This window comes from Rana temporaria, chromosome 1 (genome assembly GCF_905171775.1).
Source record: "Rana temporaria chromosome 1, aRanTem1.1, whole genome shotgun sequence".
Taxonomy (NCBI): Eukaryota; Metazoa; Chordata; class Amphibia; order Anura; family Ranidae; genus Rana; species Rana temporaria.
Window position 1 is genome coordinate 622589859 of NC_053489.1, and position 26385 is coordinate 622616243.

The 26385-nt window shown below is 44.9% G+C and overlaps 1 protein-coding gene across 13 annotated transcripts in view; it reads left to right on the forward strand.

Moving 5' to 3' along the window:
* Positions 1-26385, forward strand: part of ADD1 (adducin 1) — a 112130-nt gene that overhangs the window by 51930 nt on the left and 33815 nt on the right. For all 13 annotated transcript variants that reach the window (XM_040335333.1, XM_040335334.1, XM_040335320.1 and 10 more), the window contains exons 2-9: positions 30-243; positions 4121-4283; positions 14208-14359; positions 20820-20900; positions 21249-21398; positions 23352-23495; positions 23581-23679; positions 26050-26220. In XM_040335333.1, the coding sequence (XP_040191267.1) occupies positions 49-243; positions 4121-4283; positions 14208-14359; positions 20820-20900; positions 21249-21398; positions 23352-23495; positions 23581-23679; positions 26050-26220 (1155 nt within the window). In that variant the 5' untranslated portion in view covers positions 30-48. The remainder of the gene's footprint in view (positions 1-29; positions 244-4120; positions 4284-14207; positions 14360-20819; positions 20901-21248; positions 21399-23351; positions 23496-23580; positions 23680-26049; positions 26221-26385) is intronic.

Genomic DNA, 26385 nt, shown 5'->3' on the forward strand with positions numbered 1-26385 from the left:
TTTTTTATTTTTTTTCTCCTTGTGTTTAGGACCGGTTAAGAGTGAGCTATGAATGGTGATTCCAGTGCAGGGGTGGTGACTTCACCACCCCCTACGAATGCTCCCCACAAGGAAAAATATTTTGACCGGGTGGATGAGAATAACCCGGAGTACCTTAGAGAAAGAAACATGGCACCTGATCTTCGACAGGACTTCAACATGATGGAGCAGAAAAAGAGAGTTTCTATGATACTTCAAAGCCCGGTGAGTTAACAGGGACAAAAAACAAAGAATGCTGCAATAAAAAGGCCCATGATGAAAAACATGTCAAATCACAAAAACAAAAATCAGACCAACTTAGTCCAAACTGTTCCTTTGACTAACAGAAGAGGAGTCGGAAAGGACAAATCCTACTGACTGTCATGTCTCTTATGCTGACTTTTCTGATTGTGTTTTTTGCTGCACTTGGAGCCTTTTCACACTGCCAGCGCAGGGGTGTCCGCGGTAAAGCGCCGCTAGTTTTAGTGGCTCTTTACCGTCGTTTTTGCAGTGCTTTTAACCCCAGCTAGGGGCAGAATAAAGGGGTTTCTAAGGCGCTTTGGCGCTGCCCATTGATCTCAGTGGGCAGGGGCGCTTTAGGAGCGGTGTATACACCATGCCTAAAAGAAGCTGCTTGCCTGACTTTTTTTTTTTTACGTCCTGCCAGTGCAGCGCCACAGTGTGGAAAGCATTTGGGCTTTCACACTGGAATTGCAGATGAGGCTTTTTTCAGGCGATTTACAAAAGCTATTTTTAGCACTAGAGTGACTGAAACACACCTCCATTGTGAAAGGGGTCTTTAGGCTTTAATTTTCACTGTGATTTTTTATTTTAAGTAAATATAGTTTATTTCAGTATATCCTTAAGTGTCACTGTTGGGCTCCGTGTTCTTGCAAACAGTTTGGCTGCAAAGCCCTGCTAATTGTGGATTAAAAATAAATCTGCAATCTGAGGCATCTTAATTAACATGGATGTGAGTTCACCTCCTGCAGGTAGCCGTGATGGCCGGGGAGCTCATTTATATTTTTTAATCATGAATTCTACTCATTAAATCTGGTGTTTAGTAGCACTTTGTCCTCAGAATACATGTTGGTCCACTTGCAAAGAAATGAAGAGTCTATAATTATCATAGGTGTATTTTAAATGAGAGACAGAATATCAACCAAAAACCCAGAAAAAAAACATACAATACAAATGTTAAAAATTGAGTTGCAATCCAGTGTGTAAAATAAGTATTTGATCCCCTACCAACCAACAATAAATCTGGCTCCCACAGACTGGCTACAGTATGTGGTACACAGATTGGTCCTGTCAATTTAAAGTGGAGTTCCACCCAAAAGTGGAACTTCTGCTTATCTGATTCCTCCCCCCGCCTCGGTGCCACATTTGGCACCTAGTCGTGGTGGAGCACCCTGTCCCCACTTCCAGGAGACAGCGGCGAGTTACGTCAGCAGTTTGCCCCCCCCCATCCCTCCCCTTTTCCTGGGCCAGTGAGAGTGTTCAGTGCAGTAGGGACCCAGCCGTGAAGCCGAAAGGCTACACTTCCGGGTTTCCTTCTCCTGCAATGGTTGCGGCAGCATCCAACCAGCCAATGTAAACATCGGCTGCTGTGCTGACATCGCTGGACTCAAACACAGCTAAGTGTCCTAATGTTAAAAGTCAGCAGCTACAGTATATTTAGCTGCTGACTTTCAATTTTTAAAGGGGTGGACGGAGCTCTGCTTTTAAGAAGGTGCTCCTAGCAACAACTCGTTATGTGTATAAAAGACGCCTGTCCACAGAATCTCTTCCTTTCATTCAAACCTCGCCAGCATGGTCAAAGGACGCAGGGACAAGATTATAGACCTGCACAAGGATGGGAATGGACTACAAGACCATCAGCAAGAAGCTTGGTGAGAAAGGAGACAACGGTGGGAGCAATTTATTCTTAAAAGGAAGAAATCCAAAATAACCATAATAACCATAAGTCCCCCTCAGTCTGGAGCTCCATGCAAGATTTTGCCTCATGGGGTAAGGATGATCAGGATGAGAAAAGTGAGGGATCAACCCAGAACTACACGTGAGAAGCTTGTGAATGATCTCAAGGCAGTTGGGACCAAAGTCACTAAACAAACCATTGATAAGTCAATACGCCGCCATGGGTTAAAATCCTGCAGCCGCCCACAAGGTCTCCCTCCTCAAGAAGGCACATGTACTGGCCAGTCTAAAGGTTACCAATGGGCACCTAAATGACTCGGAGTAGCATTAGGAGAAATTGTTGTGGTCAGAAGAGGCCAAAATGTAGCTCTTTGGCATTAACTTGACTCGCTGTGTTTGGAGGAATAAAAATGCGGACTCTGACCCTAAGAACACCGTCCCTACAATCAACCATGGAGGTGGAAACATTTATGCTTTGGGGCTGTTTAGCAAAAAAAAAGGTACAGGCAGACTTTGCTGCATTGAGGGGCCAATGTATTGTAAAATCTTGAACGGTCTTCCCTCAGTCCCTGAGCCAGAACACTGAAGATGGGTCATGGATTGGCCTTCTAGCTTGACAATGGCCCAAAACATACCGCCATGGCAACAAAGGAGTGGTTCAAGAGGAAGCACATTAAGGTCATAGAGTAGCCTAGCCAGTTTCCAGACCTTAAAGGGGTTGTAAAGGTAAAAGTTTTTTCACCTTAATGCATGCTATGCATTAAGGTGAAAAAACTTCCGACAATACCGGCCCCCCGTTATACTTGCCTGACCCCTCAAGTCTTGTGCTCCGCCCCGTCATCCTCTTCGCCGTTCAGCCTGGCCGTTGATTGGCTAGAGCGGATGGATTGAAAGCAGAGCAGCCATTGGCTTGTGCTGCTGTCAATCACATCCAATGATGCGGTGCGCCGAGGGGCGGGACCGGGTGATGCAGTGAGCAGCTATGGCCACTCGCTGTATCACGGGAGCACGCCCGCAAGGACTCCACACAATGCGAGCTCGCATGAATGTGTGGAGTTCTTGCAGGGAGGACCAGAGACAGCCACCGAGGGACTCCAGAAGACGTGGATCGGGGTCACTCTGTGCAAAACGAGCTGCACAGTGGAGGCAAGTATAACAAGTTTGCCTATAGAAAATTTATGGAGGGAGCTGAAACTTCGAGTTGACGTGCCAAGAAACCTTAAGGATTCAGAGATCTGTAAAGCAGAGTGGACCAAAATCCCTTCTGAGATGTGTGCAACCTTGGTAACCAACTACAAGAAATGTCTTACCTCTGTACTTGCCAACAAGGCTTTCTCCGCCAAGTAATTAGTCAAGTTTTGCTTGGGGATCAAATACTTATTTTACTCAACTGAACTGCAACTCAATTTATAACATTTGTATCATATGTTTTTATCTAGATGTTTGGTTGATATTCTGTCTCTCATTTAAAATACACCTATGATACAAAATGTATAGACCTTTTATTTCTTTGTAAGTGGGCAAACTTACAAAATCTGCAGGGGTTCAAATAATAATTTTACCCACTGTATTTTTATAATGCAGGACTCTCCTTTCCCTGGCAAGTTCTCCCACATCCATGATCCAAAGAGATCTTCCCTGTGGCCCCTGCTACACATCCTCTTCCTGCAGAGTCTCCAGACCACTGTAGATTTTCTCTTCATTTCACTATAACAGGTTAATTGCGCAGTATGGTGTCAGGGTAGTCTGCCACACAAGACTGCCTGAATAGATTCACAAATACTTTGGCAGGTAAAACTGTCTCTTAAATATTATATTTATCTTTAGTTACACTTGCGAATGTACCCTGCCTGCGATTTTTATATGTGAGAACCCCGGACGGGCATGATTGGTTTGGGACAGCCAGCAGCCTCCTATTGCATTAATTTAGGCTGTCTTCTGCAGGTAATCACAGCAACCCCTCGGTGGGGTTCTCTCATATAATCGCAGTCAGGGTGCTTTCACAAGTGTGAATGCACCCTTAGACTTTGCATTTAGCAGTTCACTCTTGTTTACATTTATTTTAAACCTTTTAAAAATATGCAGTGATTAGTTGTTTGACAGCAGAATTGTCATAACCCTAGTCAATGGCAGTTTACTTTTTTACTTTTTGTTGTTTTTTTTTTTTTTTTTTTTTCATCCTTAGGCCTTTTGTGAAGAACTGGAAACCATGATCCAGGACCAATTCAAGAAAGGAAAAAATCCCACTGGGTTATTGGCATTACAACAAATAGCAGACTTTATGACCACAAGTGTACCAAGTGTTTACCCATCAGCCCCACAGGGTGGAATGGCAGCATTAAACCTGAGTAAGTATGAATTCTGCTAATGCAGTTTCATGTTGCGTTTTCAGATTGCCATTCTAAAATAAATACTTATTAAAAGGGATCCTTTAAGTCTTAATTTCAAAATTTATGTTGACCCTTGAACCCTAAGGCTAACATTTGCATGTTCCCCACGCATTTAAAGAGCGGTGTGCCATACAGTAGATTTTTATTTATTTTTTTGCTCCATGCACTTTAATTATGGGAGCACCTGAAAAGCATTTATAACATTCCTTGCTACAGTTTTTTTTTATTTTTTTCTCTTGCTGCTTCCGTGCAAAAAAGCTCAAATCCTGTAGCAAGCCTTTGATACGTACTCTGATTATCTAGGTAGGAAAGATAAACAGCCCGATTAATTGTAGATTCTTTTCAGGTGTACTGCATCATGATTTCTAGTTTTATTGGCATTTTAGGCTGGGTTCACACTGGCCCGACATTGGGAGCTCATGTCGCATGTCGTGTGAAAATCAATGTTTTCCTATGAGAGCCGTCTTAACTGGTCCGACACAAGTTGGTCTGATTGAAAATGCTCCCTGTACTACTTTGGTCCGACTTTGATCCTACTTCAGCCCATTGAATATCATTGAAGTCGGATCAAAGTAGGATCCTTGTCCTTACCATCTGACTTTGGCATCTGACATGGTGATTACAGCAGCAGTAAAAGGAATTTAGGTCACACTGGGATTCTTGTGATTGGTCAAAGAACAAGTCATTCTATCACAAAGTTGGATCAATGTAGTATCCTGTTCATTCAAGTCGGATGGATGCAAGACTGATGTCGCAGAGCAAAGTAGGATGAAAGTAGTAGGACTGTCATGTAGTATCAGTGTGAACCCAGCCATGGGGCTGGGATCACATTGGTACGACGCTAGAGTCATACATCTTTCATCATACTTTGCTTTGCGACATCAGTCCTACATTGGTCCTACATCCATCCGACTTGAATGAACAGGAAGCAATTTTGGGAAAGTCAGACTTGTCATTTGACCAATCAAAACAATCCCAGTGTGAGATAAATTCCTTTTACTGCTGCTGTAATCACCATGTGGGATGTCAAAAGTCAGATGGTAAGGACAAGGATCCTACTTTGATCCGACTTCAATGATATTCAATGGGCTGAAGTATGACCAAAGTCAGACTGAAGTAGTATAGGGAGCATTTTCTAAGTCGGACCGACTTTCGTTGGACCAGTTGAGCTCTTATAGGGAAACATTGATTTTTCACATGTCGTGCTCCCCAATGTTGGAGCGTTTGGCGTACCAGTGTGAACCCAGCCTAATAGAGATTCCGTGGATGGTATACTAAGTTTTTTTTTTTTTTTTACTAAGCACAATTTGATAAATGTGTTTCTATAACTTTGGGCAGTCATTTCAGCAGGAAGAAGTTGCTCTGTTTTATAGATACATATGTGTAGAGCAGACAATACATGGGGATCCCTAGTCTAGTTATTCATTAGACAGGGAAGAGGAAGTGAGTAGAGGGGAACTTCAGTCACACCTTGTCACCAGTGTACCTTTCTGGTCCATGGGATACCACACAAGGCAAGTTACTGCAGCTGTCAGGGCTTCCAGTGTACAAACTTGTACACTGGATGCAGACGGTGCCATACACTGGCACCTTATGCATGCAAACTATGTCCAAAGCTGCCATACACTGAAGGGAATCTGACGTGTTTTAGCAGCAACCATCTGAATTTTGATTAGTGTGTGGCCTTCCTTGCTTGGCAAAAGTCAATTTGATAGATTTCTGTCAAAGGGATATGCTGGAAATTTGACAATCGGCAGATGCTGTTCAGTGGGGGGCTGATTGGCTCTTTACCCCAATCTGTGTCCTCCCAGATGCTACGATCACAGATCCCACCGTCTGTGCCCATATGACGGAGTCACAGAACTAGCTGACTGCACTGTTATTTTGGCTATAGCGGGGTGTGCAAGTGGTTATAAAATCTGCTGATATTTTTAAATGTGTTTGTTTTACTATTGGCAGCATATATAAAGTCCCATAATTATGGTCTTTTGGAATATTTTGAAGGAATAATGCCTCCTTTGGTGGTTGGTATGAGGATCACCAGGTACACATTTTCACCTGCTATGGCAGTCTTTATGTGGGGAAACCCTGCGCATGTGCAGATGTGACACGGAGCTCTCTTGGGAACTGAGACCTGTGGTACATCTGTGCATGCGCAGAGGGCTGGGAACACATCTCAACTAGACCGATTACGGTGTGTGTTCATGGCGTACACGGCTTTCTGTAGCCCTGTATTTTGCCCATTTACAATCTCAATGGTGCATAGGACGTTTTTAATTTTGCAGTATCGACAGACATAGATAAAGCAAGGTCACTTCAAGAAATCTACACCAGATGGTAATCCGAGATCTGTTCATTCATTTATTGCTCTCCAATCACTAACCACTAAATTGCAAGTCAAGGTTACACAATATAGTCGACAGATGTTTTTTTTTTTTTTTTTTTTTTTCCATGCATTCATTCCATTATTTGTTTCAGATTTTGGGGGAATTTTAAAACCTTTTTTTTTTTTTACCTATTTCATCCAAAAGACTATTTTCCTCATTAGGAGTGTGTTCAAGTGTTCGCTAAATCCGCCGTAGTAGCAAAGATACCTTTTCTCTTATCGTCCATGGACGGACACAGCTCCTTAAATCTTGACAAGTGGGTTATGTTCCCTGTTTACAGGAGAGGACTAGGCAGAAACATGTTAAATAGTTAAATACATGTTACATTAACAGAGTTGAACAGCCCCGCCCAGGGGGCGGTCCCTCCAGACATAACCCTCCTCACTGCAGCTTGCAGCCTCGGTTTCGTTCTGCCTAGCAAAGGAGAAGGACGTATGGCTCCCTTTGGGCCCAGCGCCCTGAGGAGAAATTTTATTTTATTCTATCTTCTTTATTTTATTTTCACTTTTTCTTGAAGAATCTTCTTTCAACTGTCGGCTGAGAGACAGGCTGGATAATATAGATCCTTGTAGTCTACTCAGTCCGACCAGCAAGCGTGGGCACACCTTTGCAAAGAGGCTTGGTCTGCCACGCCATACCCCATGACTCCTGGGGTGGCCGGTGAGCTTTGCTCCGAGGTCCACATATGACTGGGCTGTGGTGTTGTCTCACTCAGTGGACCGGGCCGACAGCTACCTCCATTTCGGTTGTAGTTCTGTCAGGAATGCGTCAGCGAGTCCTCGCTTGGACGGGTAAGTACAGTCCCTCCTGCTTCGGTGGGTTGGTACAGCTGGGCATTCCTGGGCTTCGGGGGTCCCTTCTCCCTTCCCTGCTCCTTTCCCTTGCTGCATTGCTAACATTGCCGCTGTCAGGGGGGAGGGGGCCTTCCTGAGGGGACTGTGTTATCTGGCCTGTGTTTTTTTCTTTTTTGTATTGGGCTTTCCTGTGAGGTAAAAAGCCCTGTGATGAGCACAGATGTTTATGATTATACTTCAGCAGACGCTGACTGATTGGTGACACCTGTAATGGTTTTGCTTTTTATGCTGTATCTGTGACTTATCCTTAAATAAAACAGCCCTAGGAGGCTTTTCCTGTTTAAACACAGGTCCCTGCAGATGTTACCTCACGGTTCTTTTCCTCTCAGAGGCAGCGCTGGGCAGTCTCCTCCTGAGGGAGTCCCCTGGTTACCCCTGGTCAGCGCAGCAAGTGGGTGAGAGGCCCTGAATAGGGCTCTAGGAGCTTTTGTCTATTTCTATGGACAGGTGTGCATATTATAATACACACTATGTAAATATTGGAGTCAGTATCTGGGTCCTTCCCCACATGCTGGTGGTGGCAGCAGGTGTTAGCACCTGGGATTCCCACAGAGTTTTTATTGTTAGTCCTGGACACAGTTTGTGCCAGGGTGGGGGTGGACTGCGGGCGGGCGGTAAAAGAGTGCCCCCTTCCCCCGTTATCCCCTGGGGAATGCTCTGTTATGGAGCCATGGACCAGGTACCTAGTTAAAAAAAAAAAAAAGGCAGAATAAGGCATTTTATGGGTGCGCTTTTTACTGCTGCAAGGGACTCTCCTAAGCTGCATAGTGCAGCTGGGTTTCCGCCGAGGGCTCGGTCTTTTTTGGATCACACAAATCAGACCGCTGTGTAGGTTTTTTCCTTCTGTGCCCTTCTTTGATAATTTCTGAGATGCGGAATGAGAAAAGCCACTGAGGGCTTTTGTAGTCCCTCACCGCCGGGCGGGAACCCCCACTTCTATGGATCTGACTGATAGAAGATCCGAAGTACTGACCCATTCCATGTTTACCATGCTGGGGTCTGGCTTGTGCCCACTACACTGGGGTCTCAGTCGACGCTGGCACCATTTTTTGGGAGGTTTTTCAATTGCATTGAAAACTCCCATTGGCGCCCATTTTGTCGTAGCCCCGCTATGGCGCAGCTTACATTGTGCCGGCCATTTTCCTGTGGCCGCGTTCTGAACGCTCGGCGGCCATCCTGGAGTAGTTCTGACCCCTAGTGCTGTATACAACTCACAGAGTGAGCATTTTGCACCAGACAGTGGAGGAGCACCGACTCTCTCCTGAGGTTATTAGCCTAGCGGACCAGCTGGTCCAGGGCCTCATATAGGTCTGTGATGCTTCATTGAATGCTGCGCCCTTGTTATCCAGGGCGTCTGTTTCAGAATGGTTTTATGCACACGGTGGTGTAGTGCTTAACTCCATTACTTGGCAGCAAAAGAGTCATTGGTTAGAATCCGCACACTGACGCCAATCTTCCTGGAGCTTGCATTGTCGCTCCCTGTGTCTGCGTGGGTTTCCTCCGGGTACTCCGGTTTCCTCCAAAGACATGTGTGCATACACCTACATAATATACATACACACCATGTGTGTGTATTATTTAGGCGCAACCCTCCCAGGCCGTCAAAGGCCCAGCTGGGGGACTATTCTGTCCCTGGGTGCATAAGCCGATCACGCCTCACCCAAATCCTGCCAATGTATATAGCCCAATGGCACTGTCCTAATCAGTGCGATTTCAAAAGGTAGTTCCTGTACTACTTTTTGCAATTTCGGGCCGCAATTTACATTAAATTGCGGCCAAAATCGCAGCCGCGAAATCGCGGTAAAATCGCGCATTTTGCCGCGATTTTGAATTCGCAGCAGTGTGAACCTGGGCTCTAGGTGGGAGGGGCGGCTTGCAGGTTCACAATTCAGTGAAACCTCTCTGCTCTCCGACTAGTGGGTCTGCGAGGTGGTCTCTTCGGAGTACTAGATAGGGTTTCCTCCTATCCACAGAACAAAGTTCTGTCCTTGTGTCTTCCTCTCTCGGCCCGTCGGTCTGCTTTGGGCAGTGTGGGATTTGCTAAGCTGCAAGGTAATTTTACCTTTCCTGCAGGACGAGAGTTTTGGGGTTTTCTATGGGCCTCAGGCCCTAAATACCTTTGAACGTCGGGTAGTTCTGCATGGAATCCATTTGTTCGGTGGTAGCTGCGCTTCATCCGGGGGATGTCCTGACGTCCTCGGACATCAGGGATGCATACATTCATGTCCCGTTTTGCACATGTCACAGTGTTTTTTTCTGTGCTTCGTGATGAGAGAAGGGTCTCTGTCAGCCTGTGGCCCTCCCTTTTGATCTGGCGTCGGCACCATGGGTTTTCAGCTAGGAGCTCGCACTTATTTGAATTTTGTTGGGACAGCGAGGCTTTGCCTCATTGGCTACTTGGACGAATTTCTTCTGAGAGCAGCTTCTGTCTCCGACCTAGTGGATGGGTTATTCCCATTCAGACCCTCCGAAGATTCGGGTGGATGTTAAACGTTTAGGCCAGAAAGTGTAGCTCGGTGGCAGCAAGCCTGCCCTCCATGTGTGCGACCCAGGGTTCAAATCATGGGCATGCTAGGTTCCGACTCAGCGTTGGAGTATCTAGTGTTGATCCAGACTCCTCAGTGGCAAAGGTCCTTCTTCCCCCTGGAGAAATTGCAGACTCTTCAGTCTGCGGTGAAGGTATTGGCATCACGCAATCGGTCTTCTCTCCGGGCGCCTGCTGGTTCGGGGTCTGTGGGTAGCCTCCTTCAAGGTGGTACTGTATGCCCAGTTCCACACCCTGGTTTTCCAGGGGAACTACTGTCCAGGTGGTAAAAAATCTCTTGTCTCTGAAATCATTAGATTCCTGTGCGCCACCTAGTCAGAGTCTCTCTGAGTTGGTGACAGATTCCCGACTCTTCGGTCCGGGAAGTTGTTCCTTCCTTCCAGTGGTCGGTGTTTACGACGGATGCCAGCTCACGGGTTGTGAACCTGGAGGTTCACAAAACTGGGGGGTCCAGTCGGCCCTGAGTCGCTGGACTTGCGTGGACCTATGACCACACCTCCTTGAATGTGTCTGGTCTCGGTAGCTACCCAGGGTCGGGCCTGGCTAGTGCCTGGTGAGAGACCGCCTGGGAATACCAGGTGCTGTCTACTGTTCATTGTCCTACTATTTTAGGCGATCAGGCTATGCTTCTCCTTGTGGTCGACCGATCTGGTTTCAGCCAGACAACGCCACGGCCTTGGCTTCAGTCTACCATCAGGTATGCCGGCAGGCGGACTACTGGAGTCGCCAGATGCTGGACCAGGGCGATTGGTCTTTGTGCTTGGGTTGTTTCGGCTCCCTTGCAGGAGGTGAGCCTCACATGGCATGGATCTCCTGGCAGCTTGTCTTCGCCGCAAGGGTGTCAAAGTTAGTGGCCAGGTCTAGTGATCTTGTACAGACGCGTCAGTCGCGCTGGTGGCCCTGTGTTGTCTGTATCAGTGATTTTTTGCCATTCCTCCATGGTAGTTGCTTCCTCGGCCGCTCCACAGAGTGGATGCTGAGGAGATCCCGATGATTCTAATCGCTCCAGATTGACCTCGGTGTCCTTGGTACGCTGATATCAGGCGCCTGGTAGCGGAGGCACCCTGGCGATTGCCAGGGCAGGAGGTTCCTGTCTCAAGGTCCCATACTTCCTCCTGTTGTACAGTCACTGACTTGCTCAACATGGTTATTGGAAGCCAGACTTTAGGTGACCAGGGTCTGTCTGACTCGGTCATCTCAACAGGGCACCGTAGTCTTCTTCCGGAGGATCTACCGTCGCACCTCTCTTGGTGCGAAGGGATGGAGTGACGTCCACGGGCGTACTCTCGGTGTCAAGGGTCCTGCTGTTTTTAAAGCTTGGATTGGATCTAAAAATTGCTTAAAGCACCGTTTGGGGGCAGATTTCAGCCTTGGCTGTGTTCGTTTAGTGGCCTTTTTGCGGCCCGTTCCCTGGTGGGTCCCCTTTTTTTGTGTGCAAGGGGTTTGTCATATACTTTCCCCTCTTGGCCCATCTCTTCCCCCATGAGTTTTGACTCTGGTGCTCTCGGTTCTTCAGGAACCTTCCTTTTGGAAACATCAGAGAGATTTTCTCTTGACACTATCTCAGAAGGTGGCCCCTTTAGTGGCCTTTACCTCTGTTAGAGGGGTTTCTGAGTTGGCGGTCTTGTCTTGCAAGCCGCCATGCTTGATCCCCCATAAGGATTAGGTAATGGTGCGCCCGCGACCTTCCCTTCTTCCGAAGGAGGTTTCGGCCTTTCATACTTTAGGCGTGGTACGCGCTTTGCGGGTATACCAGCCTACTACGGCTCCATTTCGGAGCTTCTGACTCTCTTTTGTGTCGGTGTCTGGTCCACAAAAGGACCTGGTGGTCTCGTCGACCACCATTTCTCGGTGGATCAGGCAGGCCGTCATACAGGCCTATGCTTCTAAGGGGCGGGCCCCCCTTTCCGGTCACGGCACTTTCGACCAGGGCAATTGGTGCTTCCTGGGTTTTTTTTTTTTTTTTACATCATGCGTCGGTCTCACAGGTGTGCGAGGCGGCGATTTGCTCGTCCGTTCACGCTTTTTCCAGAATTTACATGGTTGCTGTGAGTGCATCTTATGATGTTTTTTTCAGCCGCTAGTTTTTGCCGGCGGCTGTTTAAAGTTGCACCTCCTCCGTTGAGGAGCTCTGCTTGTTTTGGGGTGAAGTTAAAATTGTTTTTACTGATATATTTCCCACCCCTCGTTTTTTGACACTGCTTGGGGACGTCCCACTTGTCAAGATTTAAGGAGCTGTGTCCGTCCATGGACGATAAGAGAAAATAGGATTTTTTGTACTCACCGTAAAATCCTTTTCTCTGAAGTCCATGGACGGACACCGCTCCCACCCCTCCTTTTTAGGTTTGTACTGCTTGTTACGAACTGAGGCTGCAAGCTGCAGTGAGGAGGGTTATGTCTGGAGGGACCGCCCCCTGGGCGGGGCTGTTCAACTCTGTTAATGTAACATGTATTTAACTATTTAACATGTTTCTGCCTAGTCCTCTCCTGTAAACAGGGAACATAACCCACTTGTCAAGATTTAAGGAGCTGTGTCCGTCCATGGACTTCAGAGAAAAGGATTTTACGGTGAGTACAAAAAATCCTATTTTTTCGCTTTTGACGTCTGTTGTAGTTGGTTGTGCTCACATCAAAAAGCTGGTTTGAAAAAGACTGCTGTGCTTTGGTTTGTCGATTCTGCATTTTCAGAAGTCAAATCCGTAGGATCAGGTCCTTTTACAATGTTTATAGCATGTCAAAAACTTCTCTAAAAACTTGTGTTAAAGCGGGGTTCCACCCAAAAATAGAACTTCTGCTTAAATTGCTGGTGAGCCCCTGACAATCCACATTTGGCATGCCATTTGTTGGGGGGGGGGGGGGGGGCTGTTTATAGAGGCACCCAGTTCATACTTCCTCCCTTGGCGCTGGAAGGGAGATCACCTTTCCCCCTCCCTGCAATCTTCTGGGACATGTCACAGGTCCCAAAGGATTGCCCGGCCATTCACAGCCCTGTGCCCAGTTAGAATGCCTGCGCTGCATAGAGGAGACGGAGAGGACCGGGGATTTGTGCGCCTGCATTGCTGGACGGTGGGACAGGCGAGTGTCTGATTATTAAAAGTCGGCAGCTTCACTTTTTGTAGATGCTGACTTTTAAATGGTTGGAACTCCGCTTCAACATGATTGGATCTGTTAATGTTATCCATACAGTTAAAGTGTGATGTCTTTTTTTTCAGTTAGTAGTTATCAGTGTTTGCAGTAATTTCAAACCATGTACAGACGCAGGGTTTGCCATATTGAGGCCAGCCATAGACTGTGAAATTTGCACGATTCCTTTTATCAACAGTCAGTGTTGATGTGGCAATCGCTCCTGCTGAGCAATTGACATGGCAGCCGCTAGCGATAACCGCAAGGAAATCTAGCAGCCTGGTTGCACCCAAGTTGATAAATCAAATTGGTACATTCAGCCTGCCCATTAATAGTTTGAATCTCAGCTGATTCCTGCTGAACTGGCCGAGATTCCAACCACCTAAGAGCCGGCCTAAGATTTATAGCAAGATACCCTCTGCTGGGCATTCTCTGCTGTGCTACCAAGTTTAAAGGGAATGTATTTTTATTTTAGACATACATATGACTAAAATGTATGTATAACTGTGCTAAACTTTCTTTTTATGTATTATTATTTCTATTTGTGAGTGTCCTTGTATCACCTTTTATGGAGGAATATGCTTAAAGCTGAACTCCAAGCACAATAGACTTTTTTTTATTTTTTTATTATTAAATGTATTCCTTCATAACCACACAGGATATTAATCCTCTTTGTGTGCACAAAATGCCTTTCCAAGCCCAGGTATTACCTTACAAATCACAGTAGCATAATCTATGTGCTGTACATAGCCTGAGCAGAGCTGTAGGAGGGACCCAACACCCACCCACTACACGCCGTCTGCAGAAAACTACAGGAGGAGGTGGATACAAGACCAGTTGCTCTGCACAAAGAGAGCGGCAAAGTGGTCTTTATTACAGGAAGCTCCTACACCAACGCAAATGTTCACACTGGAGTTCAGCTTTAGCGTTTTATGGCCTTTGTTTTTGTAACCTGCATTGTTCTCTATTTCAGGCTTGGGAATGGTCACACCTGTGAATGATCTTCGAGGCTCTGACTCCATTGCTTATGAAAAGGGAGAAAAATTGCTTAGATGTAAACTAGCCGCATTTTACCGACTAGCTGATCTGTTCGGATGGTCCCAGCTGATCTACAATCACATTACAGTGAGTATTAAACTATCTAGATCCAGTTCTGATCACATGCAGAGAGGCACGCATGTCAAAATCTGACAGATCAGAACATTAGATCACATTGGGTGCGACAAAATCAGTAATTACTGCAATTAGTACCATTTATATAAAGTGCTTATTTTGATTATATTTCAGTTGTGGGTTACCCTCAGTCTAGGATATGTGCGTCACATAAACAGCCATTTCCTTGCGTACACCACTTGGATCCATTTATATAAACGTCTAACCGGCTCTAAACATATAAACCTCTATCCATACTTAATTCATGTGATATAAATGTATATAATGATCCCCTATTGCTCACTGTGTAGTAACTTCCACATTTTGCTTTTCATGTTACAACCAAAAATGTAAATGTATTTTATTGGGATTTTATGTGATGGACCAACACAAAGTGGCACATAAATGTGGAAGGAAAAGGATAAATGGTTTTTCACTTTTTTATTTTTTTATTTTTTTTAAAGCGGGGGTTCACCCTAAAAACGATTTTCTAACATTACATCCAGCTCACTCTCTACATTGACAGTATGCCCTTTTTTGTTTTTTGCTGTACATATTTCGTACAGCTATTTTCTTATGGCGAGTCGGCGCTATACGGCGCCTGCGCACCGACGTTCGGCTTCTTTCGGCAACTCGTGACGCTCCTTATGCGACGAGGTGAGGTCGTTTTTGTCATCATGTCAATCACCTGCTGGATAGGAACACCCACTTCCGCGGGAGTCCCGACCCGGAAGCCGGGGAAGAAAATAGCTGTACTAGTTATGTACAGCAAAAACAAACACACAAACGGCATACTGTCAATGTAGAGAGTGAGCTGGATGTAATGTTAGAAAATCGTTTTTAGGGTGAACCCCCGCTTTAACAAATAAATATGTGAAAAGTGCCATGCTTTTGTATTCAGCCCCCCTGAGTCAATACTTTGTAGAAACTCCTTTCACTGCAATTACAGCTGTAAGTCTTTTTTGAGGATGTCTCTACCAGCTTTGCACATCTAGAGTGACATATTTTCCCATTGTTTGCAAAATAGCTTAAGCTCTGTCAGATTGGATGGAGAGTGTCTGTGAACAGGAATTTTCGAATCTTGCCACAGATTCTCAATTGGATTTAGGTCTGGACTTTGCCTGGGCCATTCTAACACATGAATATGCTTTGATCTAAACCATTCCATTGTAGCTCTGGATGTATGTTTAGGGTCGTTGTCCTGCTGGAAGGTGAACCTCCGCCCCAGTCTCAAGTTTTTCTAAGATTGGCCTGTATTTGGCTCCATCCATCTTCCCATCAACTCTGACCAGCTTCCCTGTCCCTGCTGAAGAAAAGCATCCCCACAACATGATGCTGCCACCACCATGTTTCACGGTGGGGGTGGTGTGTTCAGGGTGATGTGCAGTGTTAATTTTCCGTCACACATAGTGTTTTACTTTTAGGCCAAAAAGTTCAATTTTGGTCTCATCTGACCAGAGCACCTTCTTCCACATGGCTTCTCCCAAACTACAAACGGGTCTTCTTAAGGCTTTCTTCTTGCCACTCTTTCATAAAGTTTTGTGGAGTGTATGACTAAGGGTGCTTTCACCCTGGGGCATTGGGGGTGACGGCGGTAAAGCGTTGCTATTTGTTGCGGCACCTTAAAGGGGTTGTAAAGCCAAAACATTTTTCCTCTTAAATTAAAGTCTGACAGTAGCTGATGAAGTAAAAAGTAATGTTTTGCATTATAACTAGTTTGATACCTGTTGAAATCAAGCTGTTTTATTCACCTCCAGCAATCCTGAATCGTTATTCTCACTGACTTCCTGGTTTGCGGTGCACATTCATTCTTGCTACATCACGGCCTAATGGGAACTACAGTTCCCATTAGGCTTAGCCTCCATGCCTGTGAGGGATAAGAGAGCATCTTCACGCAGGGCTGTAGTCATAGGGAGGGGGTGAGAACATTCTGCTTTCCACCATGCAAAACGGCTCAGATGCTGGTGGAAAGCAAGAAGAGGAGTGACAGGAAATGGCATTTTCAAACCTGGATTACTGTATTTTGGAGGTCAAAAGGAAAAACGAGGTAAGTGATATTTAAATGCTCTAGCTTACAGCAAACAATTGATCTAATAAAAAACGAACCTTTAGTGTTCCTTTAACATCGTTTTAACGATTTTAACCCCCGCTAGCAGCCAGAAAAAGGGTTAAAAACACTGCCGCCATTGCGCTTTGCAGGCTCTTTTGACGGCGCTGCCCATTGATTTCAATGGGCAGCGGCCCTTTAGGAGCCGTGTATACACCGCTTCTAAAGCGCCACAAAGACGCTGCTTGCAGGACTTTGTTTAACATCCCGCAAGCACACCGCTTCCAGTGTGAAAAGCCTTCGGGCTTCACACTGGAGTGACAGGAGAGGCGCTATAGCGCCCCAGTGTGAAAGTAGCCTAATGGTGGTTCTGTGGACAGATTCTCCCACCTGAGCTGTGGATCTCTGCAGCTCCTCCAGAGTTACCATGGGCCTCTTGGCTACTTCTCTGATTTAATGCTCTCCTTGCCTGGCCTGTCAGTTTAGATAAACAACTATGACTTGGTAGGTCTGCAGTTGTGCTATACTGTTCATTATTTTTTTTATTTTTTTTTTATAACCTAACCCTACTTTAAACTTCTGCACAACTTCACCCCTAACATACCTGGTGTGTTCCTTGGCCTTCATGATGTGGTTTGTCAACAAAGGTTCTCTAACAAACTGCTGAGGGCTTCACAGCTGTATTTATACTGAGATTAAATTACACACAGGTGGACTCTATTTACTAATTAGGTGACTTCTGAAGGCAATTGGTTCCACTAGATTTTAGTTGTGGGTATTGGAGTAAAGGGGGATGAATACAAATACACGCCACACTTTTCAGATATTTATTCGTAAAAAATAAATTGAAAGCCATTTATAATTTCCTTCCACTTCACAATTATGTACCACTTTGTGTTGGTCTATCACATAAAATCCAGATTAAAATAAATGTTACGTTTTTTGGTTGTAACAATGAATTTCAAAGGGTATGAATACTTTTTCAAGGCACTGTATACTGACCACTATAATAAAAGGTTTCTTATGTTACCAATAGTCCATTCACAGTTTCTTAAAGTGCTTCTAAACTATAAAGGTTGTTTCCCCTTACTATATTCTGTGCATTAAGGTAAACTTTCCAACACTGCTTCCACTTGAAGGTTGACTCTCCATAATGGGGGCACATGCACATATTTCACTCTATCCAACACACAAAAAAAAAAGTTTGCTTTTAGTTATACTTTTAAAAGAGAAGTATGGGCTTGTTTTTTTTTTTTTTTTTCTCCATCATACTTGCCTAGGTGGATGCAGCATTGGACCAATGCTGCATCTGTCCCCCGGCGCCTCTACACTGAAAATCGGGCTCTCTGACATCGCTGATGACTCCGTTCTCACAGCTCCCTGAGCAGAGGGATGCTGGCTGTCGATCAGCAGCTCTCCGCTTTGCTCCTCCATGTTCACTAGAGCACTGAGAGGCTGAGACGGGTGTCAGTCCAGGCACCTGGCAGATCCAGACTGCCGTTGTCGGGATGATGAGGTGCCTGAACTGATTTCTGAGAGGTCAGAAGAGAACGGACTTCAGATCGCTCTGCTAAAAAAAACGGGTCGCAGTAGTGCAAAACGGATTGCATTCTTGTGACCCAGCCAAACTGGCTTACGTTGGACTTGCTTCTCTTTTCAACTATGGGTGATTCTGCCTGATCTACTTACACCGTCCTACTTTTCCTTATTAAATCTTTATTGCTCTGACCAAAAAGGTGCACTAAGAGTGAAATAATGAAGGATCTAGAATTATCCTTTTACAGCCTGGATTTCTGCCAGCGGAGCTTTAAATGTCTTCAAGACAGAACAACGTGTGAGAACAAAGCCAGCAATATAAGTGAAATAAAAACATTGGCCCGGATTCACAAAGCACTTGCACCAACGTATCTCGAGATATGCCGCGTAAGTGCAAATATGCGCCGTCGTATCTGTGCGCCGTGCCCACAACACTATATACGCCTGAAAATAGGCTTCATCCGACCGACGTAACTTGCCTACGCCGGGGTAGAGTGGGCGCATATTTACGCTGGATGTATTTGGCGCTCCCATCGATTTTCTATTCACATATGCAAATGAGGGAGATACGCCGATTCACGACCGTACGTCTGTCCGACGCAGTGCGCGTAAAGTCATACGTCCGGCGTAAAGTTATGCCCCATAAAGGAGGTGTAACTCAGCAGCATCCATGCAAAGGTCTGCACCAAGGAACTCAAGCCGTCGTATTTTACGTTGTTTACGTTGGACGTGAATATGGCTGGGCTTGGGTTACGTTCACGCCGTAGGCAGTGATCCGTCGTATCTTAGGGAGTAGATCCGACGTGATTCTGAGCATGTGTACTGGGATGCGTCCACGGGACGGCACATGCGCCGTTCATTATACGTTTCTGTCTGAGACTCAGCCCATCATTTGCATGGGGTCAAGCCTCATTTGCATGGCTCACGCCCACTTCCACATACGCCGGCTTGCGCCTAGGAAACCCAGCGCTGATTTGGCAGCACTGGCTTTGTGAATCCAGTGCTTGCCTCTCTGCGCTGCGTCGGCGTAGCGTAAAGAAGATGCGCTACGGCGGCATAAATATGCGCCAGTGTCTGTGAATCCGGGCCATTGTCTCCTCTGCTGAATCTCATTCAGTCACATTATGTCATTGAGGCAGGTTTTTTCAGTACAAAGACATTTACTCTCTAGAAGTCCACAACATAATGCATGATGCAGCTGGAGAAAGTTGTATTCTTTCTTTTGAAACTGCAGGTGTAAATCCCATAACTGTGTACTAATGTTTGCCATTTTTGTTTTACCTTGTTACAGAGGGCTCATGTGTATAGACGGCTTTCCATCCATTGTTATGAAATGCACATGCTTCCTTTTCCAGTCTTTGCATGGACATCTGCATATGAAAATACCTTTTGCAGAAGGATTGTGTTAGTAGTGCAGTCTGGTTCAGGCTGAGTAGAAACCTGGATAACTGTTGGTGCTGGTTCACACCAGTGCCGCTCTGAAGCCAACATCCATATGCGACTTCATCACGGCCTGCATGCGACTTCTTTAGCATTAGTCAATGCAAGTCGTAATGAAGTCACCCCAAAGTAATGCAGGGACCTTTTTCTAAGTTGGAGCGACTTGAGTTGCACCTATTAGAATGGTTTGATTACCGTCAATGGGGCGCGGCTTGTCGTGCTACAAGTCGCGGAAGTGCGAATGAGGGCTAAAATTAAAAACTGTGAACGCACCTGTTTGACGTGCTAAAATCCAGCTACTATGACGTACAAGCCATATAAAGGGGGGAAAAAAATGTCCTTTACCTTTCATTGCTGGGCCAAATCCTCAATCCCCCTCCCAGGCACTGCAAAGTGCGAGGGTTATAGCAACAGAGACCGTGGGCAAGAGCTAGGTGTGGCCAGGTACTGATTGATGCAGCAGTTACTGTAAGCGGAAATAAGGGTCAACAATGCCCATTGCAGCCTGACCTCACTGTGCCCAATGCAGAATCCGATCTGTGTACCCGAGTCTGTGACATAGACGACGGCCATGCAGTTTGAAAAAATCGCGCTCCTCCTTGTGCTGTTCCGTGATGGGCAGAACACTCTGTTTTCCAGAAAACGCTGTGTTCAGTGTTCCGCCTATCACGATTGCCCTCTCGTTCGTGATAGAGCGCGACGGAGCATAATTTTTTAAAGCTGCACGGCCGCCGTCTATGTCAGACTCGGTACACAGATCGGATTCTGCAATGGGCGAGGTACTGACTCGAGTATAAGCCGAGGGGGTAATTTTCAGCCCAAAAAAAGGCTGAAAAACTTGGCTTATACTCAAGTATATACGGTACCTGCTCTGTGCAATGTTTTGACCTCCCTTTTTTTTTTTTTGGGTCCCCCCTTTGGTGGTCCTGGTTCTTCCCCCTCCACCTTACTGAAAATGCCCCTAAAATCGAGCCTCTTACTATGGAGGGGCACTCCAGCAGGCTTTTTCCGCGCTCCTGTAAATGGACATTGTAAACCCCCTCACGCTTTCTCCTCACTGGCTATGAGTGACGGCAGCAGGAGCCACTTGGGAAAGTGAGACCCGGGAGTGCACATTGCTGAATCGAAATGGGGCTCAGGTAAGTATATGGGGGGGGGTAGGAGCAGCACCCAGAAGGTTTTTTACCTTAATGCATTAAGGTAAAAAAAATCTTCTGCCTTTTAAAATCACTTGACCCAAAGTATTATATCCTATAACTGACCACAGCAGCTTGCTTTTGTTTCCATATATGAACCATTCTGTATAATATATGTCTTTTTATTTAAATGTTTTAAATAAGTGCTGTTCATAAATGGTGAGTCTGTTGGCTGATGGAATACTTCTGATCTTCTGTTCTGTGTTTGATATAGGTCAGAGCGAGTTCAGAGCAAGAACACTTCCTGATTGTTCCCTTTGGACTTCTGTACAGTGAAGTTACTGCATCTAGTCTGGTAAGTATCTTTGAATCCATCGTATCCCATGTGCCATATTTTTATAAAGGGCAGGATAAAGAATAGTATATTTTGTTTTTGTAACAATTCCCCAAAACAGGCAGTATTTCGCTGCTTTTGCCTAGAATTCATTCACCATGATGTTCTGTGAAGTATTTTTTAGAGAGCAGAAAAACTGCTTGATATTGCTTGAGACTGCATTTTATCATAGCTTGATGAATCGGGGCCCAAGTTCATGAATATCACAAAATAGTCACCTTGGTTTTGTTTTGCATTAAATATCATGGACTGAAGCAAATTTGCAAAACATTCATGCTGTTCAAGACCTGTCATGTTTTTGTGTTTCAGGTTAAAGTCAACCTACAAGGTGAAATGATTGACCGTGGCAGCACTAACTTAGGAGTGAATAAAGCTGGTTTCACTTTGCATTCTGCTATATATGCTGCACGACCTGACGTAAAATGCATTGTTCATATCCACACCCCCGCCGGTGCTGCAGTGAGTATGGAAGAAGTCTGTTTTCTTTGCCTATGGTGTATTCCTACTCTGTTGAGGCTGGGTTCACATATGAGCCGCCTGCGGCTCACATCGGGTCCGTTGTGTCCTGGTTCACTGATTCATATCCGAATTCAGCTTCAATTTTTGTCTGAATTTGAACCTAAAAAACGTGCCAAAAGACGTGCAGCTTTTTTGTGCAAATCGCACTGGACCCGCTGCCGAGATATGTGAACCGGCTACATAGAGAGCCGGTCAAAGTCTTCTGCTGTTGCAAATTGGATGCAGAGAACCCGCCTCCAATTCGCAGTGGTAAAAAAACATGGCTCAAAGGGATTATATTTTTCAAACTAGTATCAAGCAAAAAGGCTTACCATGTTTTAATAACGTTTTTATATATTGCATAGATTTAGTCATGCATTTGCTAATGGTACTGTTTGTTCTTACTACACTACATACAAAGTGGCTCGAAGACCATTCTGTTTTTTTGTAAGCCCAGGTTCACACTAGCGTGATCTTAGATGTCACATGTGATTCGCACCTGCACTGCAGGTGCCGATCGCATGCAATGTCTGTGAGATGCACGTTCAGCCATACAGTTGTATGACTGATTTTGCATTAAATTTGCAGGAAAAAAGTGCAGGGACTTTGTTTTTGTTTTTTGCACTGAAATCGCATTGCATGGGTGTTCTCACCTATGCAATCTGATTCCTGTGTGAGTTTCCCAGTACACACTGTGATCTGTGAACCAATCTGGGGATGTCATTAACAATGTATTGACACCCCCAACGGTTTGCAGAAGGCAGTGTGAGCGAGCGGCCTGTGGGAGAGGAGCGATGCGGGAACCGCTGCCGGAATCGCGCTGGTTCCCCCATCACACTAGTCTGAACGTAGGCTAATGGTTTAATAAACACAAACCCGTTCTTTTTGTAATGCTTCATTTACATTGATGTAGCCAGAAGCAGAGACCGTGCGTAGTGGAAAATGTGGAAAAACGCTTGTTGCTTTAGTGGTAGTGAAGTCAAATGTACTATAAACATTAAAGGAGAAGTTAGTTAAATAAAAATAAACACGCATATCTTAACCACTTACAGTTCGACCTATAGCAATTTTACTGCTATCAAGCGGCACCTCTGCGCCAGATCACATACGGGTAGCAGGTGCAAATGCAGACTCCATGTCTGCCGGCACCCACCGTTCCCCCCCCCCCCCCCCCCCAGTACAGAGGCAGAATGGCGATTTGCCTATGTAAACAAGGCAGATTGCCGTTCTGTCAGGAGGGAAGGCATTAATCCCATGTCCCTGCAAAGCCGGAATATGTATTCATGCCTTCCCCTGTTAAAAGCACTTCACACAAACCCAGGCTAGGCACACCGTTAACCCTTTGATCGCCCCTGATGTTAACCCCTTCCCAGCCAGTTTCATTAGTACAGCGTCAGTGCATATTTTTATTTGACATATATTTTATTTGGGTACAGTGTCACACGACTGCACAATTGTCAGTTAATGCAACTCAATGCAGTATCTCAAAAGGGCCTGGTCATGAAGGGGGGTACATTTTCTAGCGGTCGAGTGGTTAATCTAGTAAACACAAGTGCAGCACTTACATCAAACCTAAATGACAAAAAAAAAAAGTCGTCATCCAAATATTGATTCAATAACAAAGCAAATTGTAGTTGAAAGATATCTACCACATGCAGAAATGTCAGCGTGTGCATGAACCCGTCTTGAACCTTTTGGCAATACTTCTATTTTGAGCTATTAAAGCCTACTTTTGAGACACAAAAGATACTTGATTTAAAACTTTTTAACATGAACTGGTCGTTGGATAAAAGGTACAGACTGGGATTATTAGGCAGCACAATGTGGTTTTACTAGTTTGCGTTTTGCTTTCTATTGATCGTTGTCTCGTTGTGTTTAAATAGTCATATTTTCCCACCTTTTTATATCCTCTAGGTGTCTGCAATGAAATGCGGCTTGTTGCCGCTGTCTCCAGAATGTTTGTGTCTAGGAGAGGTGACCTATCATGACTATCATGGAATACTAGTTGATGAAGAAGAAAAAGTATTAATTCAAAAGAACTTGGGTCCTAGAAGCAAAGTGAGTGCTTCCTTTTTGTCATTTTATTTTGTTTTTTCCTCCATAGTTTATGGTTTGTAAAATGTCTGTGGATGGTTTGTTTCAGGTACTAATACTCAGAAACCACGGACTGGTAACTATGGGAGAGACCGTAGAAGAAGCTTTCTATTATATTCACAATCTTGTGTCAGCCTGTGAAATCCAGGTAAGTAAATATTTAAAATATCCTGGGGAGAAATTACTGCACTGAATGGACTTTATTGCCTTTCAAATTCTTAGAAGTGTTTAAAAAAATTTGCATAGTAATTTGGGCAGATCATTAGATGAAAGTCATGTTTCTAGCTAGCAGCAGACACTCCCAGCTGATCGCTGTCTGGAAACCAATAGTACGTTGTGTTAGGTTTTTGTGCTCAGGCCAGCACTTTGACCCAGTATAGCAGGTGTTAAGTGGCAAAATATATAAATTTTGGTTTTAACTTGAATACTAAAAATTCACTGCTGCATTTAAGAGGTACTTTCAAGTCAAAATTGAAAATCAAACCTCCATGCAGGGAACATTACCCAATTTAATGTTTTTTGTAAAACCAAAGAAAGTATTAAGATGGGTCTTGCAAAAACAAATCCGATTCAGACCTCCTTTTGAAGGTGTGAATTAGATTGGCGCTGCAGGAAGCAGAAACCGCTTCATGGCACAGGCTTCAGGAAGTATTCTACTTCTGACCTTCTATGGAGCCAAGTGTGCTGAATTCTATGATAAGCTGACTATTTGACTTTAGAACGCTCCCCCCCCCCCCCCCCCCCCCGAGTAGAGTCAGAAAGAGTTCGAAACTTTGGGCTTGTATTTGTAGTCTGTGTCCCTTGCTATGTAGATTCCCCTTTACGTTCACTGACAAATTATGTTGACATGTCAAATTGCTGCCTATTGCCAGCAATGGCACTGTCCGAATTGGTGCAACGCCGCACCGACTCCCAAAAGTAGTTCCTGCACTACTTTTAGCGACATAGGGGGCAATCTCAATAGACTTCTATGCAGAAACCCGCACAGATGTCTCTGAAATCACTCCCGAAGTCTAACTGAAATGCGTATTTTAAATTGTGTGAGTTCAGCTGAACTTGCATTCAGTGTGAACCCTGGTCTATACTGTGTAAAATCCAGTAAGGCACTGTTTAACCCTGCACTGCACATGCTCAGTACACCCCTTTTTCTCAGTGCCTAAAATCAGAGCCACTAGTGGCCGCTTAGCTAATGACGATAATATTAACTGATGCTGAAGGAGGAAGAAGGCAACAGGAATGACAGACTGTATTGAGGAAACAGACTAAGGAGGGAGAATAGAAAAGCAGGAGAGTTGACAGGGAAAACTCTGCTGCCAGGGAGACACAAGAGTTAAACTTACAAGGATAATGTCTTGTCTTTTACCTCCTTATTCTCTACTTTCTCCCTAACTGACAGCCTGCGATCTTCAGCTCTGTATAGCTGTATAGCCTTCCTTTCTAGCTATGCCAAGACATACAATCAAAGCTGTAAATGTACATAATTTAATTGAAGAAAGTGACATCGTTTTTGAGACCTAGGGGAGGGGAAAGTTTCCAATGAGGAAGTGAGTGCTCTGGGCTTCAACAAAATGGCAGCATCCAGCAGGAAACAGGAGCAATGCTGGAGGCAATTTACAGCACACACTAATTTTGGTAGCATAGTTATTCATGTGGAGTGTATGTACTTTTGTTAAAGAACATTGTAATTTAAACTGTTCGCGCTTAAAAGTGGAGTTCCACCCATAAATATAACATTACATCAGTAGTTTTAAAAAAATGTCATTAGTCCTTTACGAAAACATTTTTTTTTTTTAGATGCCTTCAAAGTGTTGTTGCTAGGCAGAATAGTTAATCTTCCCACTTCCTGCACCTAGGTGCTTAATGCACCGCACAGACTCCTGGGAATGTAGTGGGTGTAACTTTCCAGGAGTCTGTGCACTCCCCAGTCTCAAAGAATCATGTGACTTGGACAGCACAGGTGCTGAAACCTGATCTGACACTGCTTGTGCAGCACTGAGCATGTGCGAGATCTGCAAGGCTGAAATCCAGGAAGTCATACAGTCTGGCTTCATGATGCCCACACTTAAGATGGGCCCCAGTCAATTTCTATTTTATAAAGTGTCTAAATACTGTAACAACCTAACAAAACGGACCTTAGTTTACAGACTAACTTTACTAGAATACATTAAGCTTGTGTATTACAGGGGTATTTATATTTAAAAAGTGAAATTGTGGCCGTAACTCTGCTTAAGTGCCACTTTTTAAAGCAGATGTAACATCAGCCAGGCTTCCACAAAAAAAACATTTCCTTAGACGAACGCTTAAAAACCAAAGACCTGGGTATGTGCACTTACCTGGTGTCATCTGCTCATTATGCTTTTAAATCGGGACAACACATTTTGAACCAGTTCTGGGAGAGTGATCATTGTTTTTAAAAAGATGTTAAAAAATGTATTGTGACGTGATGGGTATAAGCCTGCTCTAATTGTGTCGCGGTATATTTTTATGGCAGCTAATTCTGTCTCCTCATGTTTTAAAGGTACGCACCCTTGCCAGTGCAGGAGGTCCAGACAACTTGGTACTACTAGACCCCACCAAATACAAGAAATCCCGAGCACCTGAGTCGCCATCTGGGGAAGGAGTGGCACACCCAAAGTGGCTTGTTGGGGAGCAGGAGTTTGAAGCCCTCATGAGAATGCTGGATAACCTGGTAGGCTGATGCTGTAGTCATCTTTAATTATTTGCCTGAGTGTTTACAATGCAACTATGTCAGCCAGGCAGCTTTTATTTTCTAGGGGTGCCACATCCCGTTCGTTTTTATCTTTGTACAATAAACTTTATGCATTTTATTTGTGAATAATTTTTTTCGGTGCCT